At 42.3% G+C, this 9,167-nt stretch overlaps 1 protein-coding gene across 3 annotated transcripts in view; it reads left to right on the top strand.

Moving 5' to 3' along the window:
• The first annotated feature begins 5,385 nt into the window (after positions 1–5,385).
• DPYSL4 (dihydropyrimidinase like 4) overlaps positions 5,386–9,167 on the top strand; it is a 31,676-nt gene continuing 27,894 nt past the window's right edge. Inside the window, exons 1-2 of one of the 3 annotated variants that reach the window (XM_087964269.1) lie at positions 5,544–5,736; positions 8,502–8,601. In XM_087964269.1, the coding sequence (XP_087820395.1) occupies positions 5,639–5,736; positions 8,502–8,601 (198 nt within the window). In that variant the 5' untranslated portion in view covers positions 5,544–5,638. Of the gene's footprint in view, positions 5,737–8,417; positions 8,602–9,167 lie in introns of those variants that run through there. The other 2 variants (XM_026670663.2, XM_026670665.2) reach the window with 2 other exon arrangements.

Raw genomic sequence — 9,167 nt, 5'->3', positions numbered from 1 at the left:
TCCAGGATATATTTCATTCCTATACAACACAATTTTCACTTCTTTCATAAACAACATGTATCTGCATGTGCATCTTTACCTGAGACCCATTTAGGTTGAACCTAAATGTTAGCAACAGGAGATGCGAACTTACATTTTTGCCTTTTTTAAATAAAGTTTTATTGGTTTTTTTTAAAGACAAACATAAACAAACACAACATAAAAACATCAAACCATCTTCCATATATATACATACAGTGTGTTGGTTGGTTTACAAATTGTTTTGTGCATCCACTTCGTAGTCTTCAATTAGAATTACATTGTATATGTTCTCATATTGTCAATCAAATATTCCTAAATACATTAATATCATTACTAATCAATCATTTGACTATACTATTATTCATTCATGTTTTATGAAATAATCCATATTTTACTTAATTTATTTTATGACAGTTCATATTTCCATCTCAAATCTATCCTATAATCATTTTGTAGATATAATTAAAAAAATACATCTTTATATATTCATTATGTTCTAAAAATCTACATATTTCATTACCATTACATTTTTGCTTTTGATGTTGTTAGTTATAACCCACCTTTTCTCCAGGAGCTCTAGTTTGTTTTTTATGGGGATATTGTTTTATTTAGTTCCCAGGTAGGTCATTGGCCCCAAAGTCACCCAGAGAGTTTCCATGCCTCAAAGGTGCACTTGAACCCAAGTCTCCCTGGTCTAATACCTTGGCCCAACTTCACTCATGTGCAAGTGCTACAGGCATTGCATTTATCATTAATCTTATTAAAAGCAAAAGTCTGATTCAATGGTATGAAAGTAACACTGTATGTAGGCATCCATTTAAATGCCTTAAAATCGTGTGTCTCAATCTCAGGAACTTTAAGATGTGTGGACTTCAACTTCAATATGCTGGCTGGGCATTTCTGGGAGTTGAAGTTCCTGAGATTGAGAAATACCGCCATAAATATTGAGTAAATTGGTGTGCTGAGGATTTCAGATGCTGCTATTTGCCTGGTAACGTTGAGCAATGCGTTGAATGGATTGCAGGATTGAAAATTGGCTAGTATACATTTATTTTTGCAGACATTTTAGCATGCCATATAGATGTTTCATTCAGTTGTCCTATAATTGCCAATTACCATCTCTTTTTTAAAACTTTTATATAAACAATTTTATCTGTATAGGACAGGGAAGTGTAAAAAAATAAGTGAGAGTGTATATAAATATGGTAATGTTTATATGGAAATATGCATTGTACATATAAGAATGTATTTTTGTTTTCTGCTGCTCAGAAGTCTTACACTACATTCACATGTATGTATTATACTTACACATTCATCCACATCCCATATGGAAAAAGAAAAATGTAGTGTTACATCCGCGAGACTAAAATTATCATTTTTCAATAAACATATGACTATAGAGCTGCAGAGCTTCTATCAAGTCTTTTATAATCTTCTGGTGCTTCACCTCCTTGAATTCCATATCTTTGTCCATATTGATTAGAAATTCTCAGAATTGTATTCTCAGAATTTGTATGCATATGAAGACTACCAAATTTGGGAAAGCTGATTGTCAGCTTTGAAGTCCTCCACAAATTAATTAATGGAAAAAAAATCCCATGAAATAATCACAATTTAATTCTAAACAAATATGCCTATGATGAAACGAGTAGATACTCAACCCTAGATTGTACTAACATAACACTGGACTCCAGAGATGGCATCATAGCAAAGTAGCATGAATATATACTATTTTCCAGTACTAATTGAAGAATGACACTTTTTCCTCATTTGAACTAGTCAGAGGATGCAGAACAGGACCTTTTCACTGCCTTTTGGTATATCAAACTACATCTGAACCCAGATAGAGGACATTTTGAGGTTCCTCTCACCTTTACAAAGATTGGTCCAGATTGCTTCAAACTATTATCCTGAAGGAACAGAAGAAAAGCATTTTTCCTCCAAAGGGTTTTACACAAACCAATGTTCTTATTTTCCTTTTTCAGAATTGCTTCCCTGATTGTCTCTGCAGTCCATGCTCACCACTATCCCACAGAATAGTTTAGCACAGAGAATTGGGCAGAGATTGAAGTTACCAATGTATCTATAAGTTAGGGGGAAAAAACACCATAAGTCCATTGGAATTGTCTAAATTGGTTCCCAATGTCACTTTCTCCCTCAGCTTCTCATCCTGCTCAGAAAGCTGCCTCCAAACTCATTGATCTTAGATAAATATATTTCCTGTGGATTTTAATAGAATGTTCAAGGAAATACATTTAGAATTATGGCATTAGAATTACGGCTTAAATTCATTATTCCTTTGATAGTGCAATAACTAAGCAATCAAGCAAAACTGTGTTGGTTTAATTTTTACATATGTATAAGTTTGCCAGATGTTTCTGAAATTTTTTTTGTTCTTGCTTTAAAAGGCTATATACATATATATCTTAATTTTACCTAATTTGGAGTTCTCAGGTTGTTTTTAAGGGATATAAAGGACTCTTGCATGTCTAGGGATATAAATATAGATGTACATATGTACATCTATATAGATATAGGCATATATAGATATATAGATATAGGTGTACATATGTAACTCTGCCTTTCTAATTTGGGTACAATTCTATGAATGTTTGCCCTAAAATAAATCCCACTGCACTCAGTAAGGCTTAATCCTATGTTAATATGTATAAATTTGTAGCCTTAACTATTCTGCATATTTCAGATGGTATTACTTATCATGACAACATAAAACATCCTGTACTGTTCTGATACACTTTGCTTCTGATACTAGATGCAGCTTATGTGTGCATTGTCTATAAAAGTCTAGCGTACTCAGTACTTCACTAATGATGCATAACCAGTATTTGGGAAGGCAGAGGAGGAAGAATTACTGACTTCGTTGATTGGAACATGCCAATTTATCTACTCAAATTGTGTGCAATCTTAATGGCACTGTCCCGTCATTTCAGTAAATAGGAAGGCCTTACATGAGCTGAGTCTATTTGAAGAGGAATTTAAGCATAAAAAATCCAATTCATATTACATTTCCTAACTGTGATAGAGAATAATTATCTGGAATTCATTTTCAGTCTCAGCACATCTACTGTACAGTTCGTGAGCTGAGACTATGTCTGAACTTCATTGCAGTTATATCCTTTTTATGCCTGATAGAGGAAAATAGCTGATATAGAACGGGAGAAAATGATTTCATATAAGTACCTTTAATTGTAATATCAGATTTTCAGAAAAGCCTTAACAAATATATCACACTGTCAGCGATATCATGCATAGTTTGTATTTACTAATTCCAGAAGGAGCATATTTCTGGGTCATTCTTCCATCAGGGCTAAATGTAAAATCCATGTGAATTGCTGCTTAATTTGTCAGTGACTGTGCATTATGTATTTTAGACTTAATGCCTGTTGTTCAAGCTGTTGGAAGGACTGTAGCTGTTATTTAGAAATATTCAGCTCACTAAATACCTTTGTATTTCCCTGAGTGCCTTACACAGCTTGTTAACATTACATACTTGTTGTGTAGAAAATGTTGTCTCAAAGTTATTTTTGGTGGACAGGTGCCAAATCATCATGCATCAGTAAAATCATTATGAAACTTACAGTGCAAATTGTGTTTCTCAACAGTAATGGATTTAGTTTAGACTCAGGAAATCATACTGTGAATATGTATAGTATAGCTACATATTAATTCTACAGCGGATAACATTTACTGTAAATATTTGTATAAAGTAAATGCATCTAGGATAACTTTTTCCCCCATGGTAAATATGCCATGTTCTATTTGTGTTATTTTTAAGGTAATCTCACAAAAATCATATCCTCAATACAAGTTCTGTGCTAAAAAGATATTGATAAGCCTGAAGTAGGCTTGTATGTACAAAATTTTACACATATTTTTGTATTTTGATTCATATCCTATATATCAGAGATTTTTTATTCATTTGTAAAGTACATAAATTATTGTAAACTTTAAATTAAAAATATTTTAAAACCTATAACTACTTTAGTACTTTTTTTTGCTCTAGATAGAATAGGAAAAAAATCTAAAGCAACGCTATCACATGCTTAGTGGCAATACTTTTATTTTTTTAATTATACACATGGGACCAGATGGATATTTTTGCACATATCAAAAAGCTTTAGGTACCTCCAAATTAAGCTTCTGCCATCAGAATCAATTGCTTGTTTGTTACTGCTTGTGCCTCTGCCTTTTGCACAAGCTGAAGTGTCTTCAATGGCAGTCCCATGTACAGCACATTGCAACAGTCCAATTGAAAGGTGACCAGGGCATGGGTGATCATGACCCCTACATCTGGTACACAAAACAGAGTTGTGCAAAGATCCTCCTGGCCATCCTCATACAGCATGAGTCCTGAGTCCAGATAGATCCCCAAATTGCACACAGTGGTGTCGTGCTAGAATCAGAGACCTCCAAAACCCATGCATACATTCATTCTAGGGTTCTGTTGAAGCTTGTTGTTTCCCATCCAAACCCTCATAGCCTCTGGACACCAAGAGAGGATGTCCCACAGCATCACTTAATTCACTAGGTGATACCTCACCCCATGATGACAGGTGTGCTCACCCAGCAGTCTCATGTAGATGTTAAATAGGAGAGGAAAGAGCACTACTCTAAATAACTATTACAAAAACGTTGAAAGTGTAGTTATAATTTCTGTTTTACTAGTTTTCTTCTGTAGAAAAATTGGATAAAAATTAAGGGAAGACAAAACAGAAAAAGAGTACTTAGTAAAGAAGCCCATATTTATTAACATGGGCATTTATTTCCAATTTGGAAATTTTAGAACAATAAAATTGAGATTTATCAAAGTTTACAGACTTAAGAATATGCAGAGTTTAGTAAGCCAATATAGTCAGAATGTTTTGACAAAAGAATATTTCACATCCTTGGCTAACATTTTTTTTTAGGACAAAATCAAAGCAAATCTATTTTATATCCTTTTAACAGTTAATCCAGTAATAATAGCTGTCACTACATTTTAGTAGCATTTTCTTTTCTCTGAGATCATCCCAGATCCAGCAAAAGCAAAGTGGAGTTGAATCAACCCCACCCAAGAGGAAAAGCAGTATAACTGACAGCAATGGAAATTCTCCCGTAGGTGGGCTTCCGCCGAGATGTCCTTCTAATGAACTTCTGTGACGCGTCTGTTTCAGCACCATATATCTTGGACAGCTCTCTGTCAAACCCCGGCTTACTACCAGGCTTAACGAATCGCCGAACTGATTCGTTAGGAAAAGTCAAGCCGAACCCCTGGCTTTTCTGTGACCCTCCCCTAAATCTCCGGCTTCAGTTCATTTCCCGGCTCCAGTCGCCTCAAGAGGGTGGCCTGCTTCCCAAGCAGCCATGGCAGAGCGAAGAGAGCAGCAGCCGGAGAAGAAAGAAGACCTGCCCGATTACTTCGCGGCCCTGGGCGCCGGGAGTCCCAAGCCCAGGCAGAAATACGGAGGCATGTTTTGCAACGTAGAGGGCGCCTTTGAAAACAAAACCCTGAACTTTGCTTCTTTCGGTTGTGAGAAAAGAAAAGAGAGCCGGAAGCTTGACCGGGAAGACTCCAGCCAGCAGTCCAGTGAATCGGAAGAGCAGATCGAAACCAGCCATGGGGGTCAAAACACTGCGCTCCCCACGACCTCAATGCCAGAGCCGTGTCCGCCTTCACCTGGGATTACGGAGCAGCTGCCTACCGGTGGCCATCAGGTAAGGGAGAAAAGAAGGATAGTCGTCCCAGGAAGAAGGAAACTTTTCGGATTTCCCCTTATGCCACTCCTCATCCTCCTCGACTTGGCCCTTTTTTCAGGAATGCATTTAATGGAAGAACATTCGAAACATGTCCCTAAATGTAGGGGGAAAAAATCAGTCCTATCGTTTAAATCGAGGTTGCATTTTGCACCCAGATATGCGTTTGTCCGGGAAGTAGGCACCGCCACGGGCTACAGGGAAGGCGGGTCTTTTCCCCTATTGAACAGCCACAATATGTCAGCCCCACTTCTTAAATCAGGGGGCGGTTTTAAATTAAAGCCTTTTTCTTTTACTCTACCCTTGCGGTGTGGGGAGCAACCTAAAAATAGGGCAGAGGCGAAGCGGCGATTGGAATTTGCAGCCACTGTTTAACCTGCTCTTTAACCTGCTGTGGTAGGTTTCACGAGTGTTCACTTATGCGCGTGGCTTTCCTCTCGCTCCTGCTGGTGGGACTTTGGGGTTTCCACCTACAGCCACGCAGAAAGACCAGAAATAAGAACCAGTCACGTGTTGGTTTTGCAAGGCAAATACCTAGGAAAAGAGCGAATTTTGACTTAACCTTTCTGGAGCAGAATTTGCATCTAAATCGGACGGGTACGCTCTCGTCCCGTCTCCACCTCTCTCGTTCAGACATCCAATCGCGGTGGTTTCTGTGTTTGAAACTCAATGGGCGCTGGCGGCTGATTGGTTGATACCAACGTGAATCCGAGGCTGCTCTGGGATGGGTGGGGGTATAGTAAATCGTATTAAGCCTACTAGGGGGATTTATTCCTAGGGGATGAGCATATGACTGCAGCGTAAGGTGGCATTTATAAAGTTGCAGTTGAGTCGTCGCATTTATTCCCACTAAAGCTGATAGTCAGGGGGTCCTTGGTGCTCTCTGAACTTGCTTTATTGCAGACGTTTCATTACACAAACCACCCTCGGTAACATCGCCACTTACTAATAGCTGATGCAGGAAGAGAATCGGCGCCATACGCGCACCCCTTCGGCTTTAGCGGCGCCTTTAACCGGCCTTCTGAATTAGCCTACTTTCTGGCTTTGTGTAGTGTAGTCCGTCCAAGCCTTCAATTAACCAAGCGGGTTACGTTTACCAAAGTCCCTAAGCCATCACCAGCACAAATAACCAAGATTAAAACACTACCCAAGCGAAATAGGCCAGGCAAGAAGACACACTAATGTTTTTATCTGAAGCATTCGACAAAGATAAGCTGTGACCCCCCCCCTTTTTTTTTCCTTTGCTTTTCAATGGCTACTTGAACGCAAAGAAAACTCGGGCGAAGGTGGAAAGGGGCGGAGTAAGGGTAGCAAAGAAACCTTTCTGTCATTCCTGATTTATGGCTGTTAATAAAGGATGGGAGACATGGCGCTGTGGAAAGGAGGAGGAAGAGGAGACGAGAATTTCTTTGGAGAATTTCTACATAGGATTTCGAAAACAGGGGATTCAAAAGCAACCGCCGATTCTGGTGTGTAGAAATACAAATTCTGCGAGGTTGCATGTATTCATTAGGGGATCAGGATTTGTGGGCCAGGATCCACTCGATCAGAAACATAAATAGGTACCCTATATCTGCATGTATAAGTTGACATTTGGCAAAGGACGGGTGTTGTCCGTCCGTGGAGGGGGAATTAAGACAAAATGACATTCCCCAAACATTCGGTGATCGATATTCCACCGGATCGAAATCTTCCTTCTTGCTAGAATAGACTCTCTTGGCTAAACCAGATCCCCAATCAGATCGATATTGGAATCGATTTGATTGGGGACAACAATCTCGGGGACAACGGAATAGAGCCCGGCTTGACAACAAAGAACACGTGTTTGGGGAAAAGACGACTTCCCAGATCTTCGCGGGAGGTTGTTGCTAATACTCAGGGAGAGAAAATGGGGACTTGGCTAATAAATTGCCCCTTGAACTTCGCTCTAATTTAAATTATTGGCTTAAAAGGAAACATTCCGAGACGGTTGGGTATAAAACACGTCTGATGTTTGTTTGGAAATCGCTTTCCATAAACGTGCGGCCCCTTACAGCTCAATCTATTTCAGATAAGTATTGTGTGAAAAGAGACATTCCTAGACGGTTGGGCAAACAAATCTCCCGAAACAAAGCGGGAGATCGCTTTCCACAAACGGGCGCAAAGCAACAGAAATCCCACCCTCATCCCCCCCCCAAAAAAGGAGATGCTGTTTCCAAAGGGAAAATCTGGCTTTCGGGACAATTCAGACCTGAAATAGGGCGGAGGAAAGCACCCGGTCCCCAAAACGCTACCCTTCCATGCCTAACCAAGCCGGGGACCCGGAGCGTTCCCGCCGCCAACCTAGCAACCTCCAGCGGGCTCGGACACGTGTTCTTTGTTGTCAAGCGAGGGTGGCCCAGAACCTTTTGTTGGGCAGGGAAAGGGGCCGCGTCTGCAGGCAGCCTGCCCGGGCGGGAGGCCCCCAAGCGGAGCTGCCCACCCGTCTGGCGAGCGAGAGGAGGAGGAAGAGGAGGAGGAGGGGTCTGTCTGCTGTTTGGCGGAGGCGCGAAGGCGGAATGCTAATCAGGCAGCTGCTCGGAAAGGCTGAGGGCCGGCGGAGCAGCACGAGCCACCTCGTCGCCGCTCTTCCCTCCCCCGCCCCCGCTTGCCAGAACAATCCGCCCGCCAGGGAGGAGCGCGCGCCCGCGCAAACGCGCCCCTCCACGCGCCCGTCACCCCCGCCGCCGCTTCTCCTCTCTCCTCAGAAAGGCCGCTTCGCCTCCGCTGCCCTCCTTCCCGCACTGCAGGCGCGGCCTCGAGGGGAAGATGTCCTACCAAGGCAAGAAGAACATCCCACGGATCACGGTGAGGTGAAGCGCCTCGGGCATATTTCCTGGCCGCTTCCTCTGAGGCGGGGGGAGGTCGGGGCTTGGGACGGGGCCTCGCTGTGGCGCCCGTGAGGCGAAGATGGTGCGGCGCGGGGAGTGGGGGGGTGATTGGTTTCGTCGCCCAGAGCTGAAGGTGACTTGGGCTGGGGGAGCGGGAAGTGAAAGTGGCCGGGAGGGGAGAGCGAGGATCCCGCCCTGGGTGGGGTGGGTGTGGGTGGGGCGGGGGGACGTTTGCCCGGCCACCTGCCTGGAGTCCCGGGGTCCCAAAGGCCTTTGGTTGTTTCGCGGCGAGCGCTACCGGGGAACTCTTCGAAACGGGTCGTCCGAGCTTGCTTGGAGAGAGGCTGTTCGGCCGCGACCGGGCTTGGCTTTGGTTGTGATGAGAGGAGTTGTCGGGCGGATTCATCGGAGAAGCCCACCGGGCTGTAGGGCTAGTAAAAAGACGAATGAAGGCGAATAGGCGCGTCCCGGGATCGTGTTGGAGGACCCAATCTGGGTCACCAGGACAAGAGGTTTTTATCTTCCGAGTTTCGGACTCGAACC

The sequence above is a fragment of the Notechis scutatus genome, chromosome 4 (genome assembly GCF_049901735.1).
Source record: "Notechis scutatus isolate UNSWTSFEM ecotype Mainland chromosome 4, rNotScu1.2, whole genome shotgun sequence".
Lineage (NCBI taxonomy): Eukaryota > Metazoa > Chordata > Lepidosauria > Squamata > Elapidae > Notechis > Notechis scutatus.
Note: the sequence above shows the minus strand (reverse complement) of the source record. Positions and strands in the feature narration are given on the sequence as shown.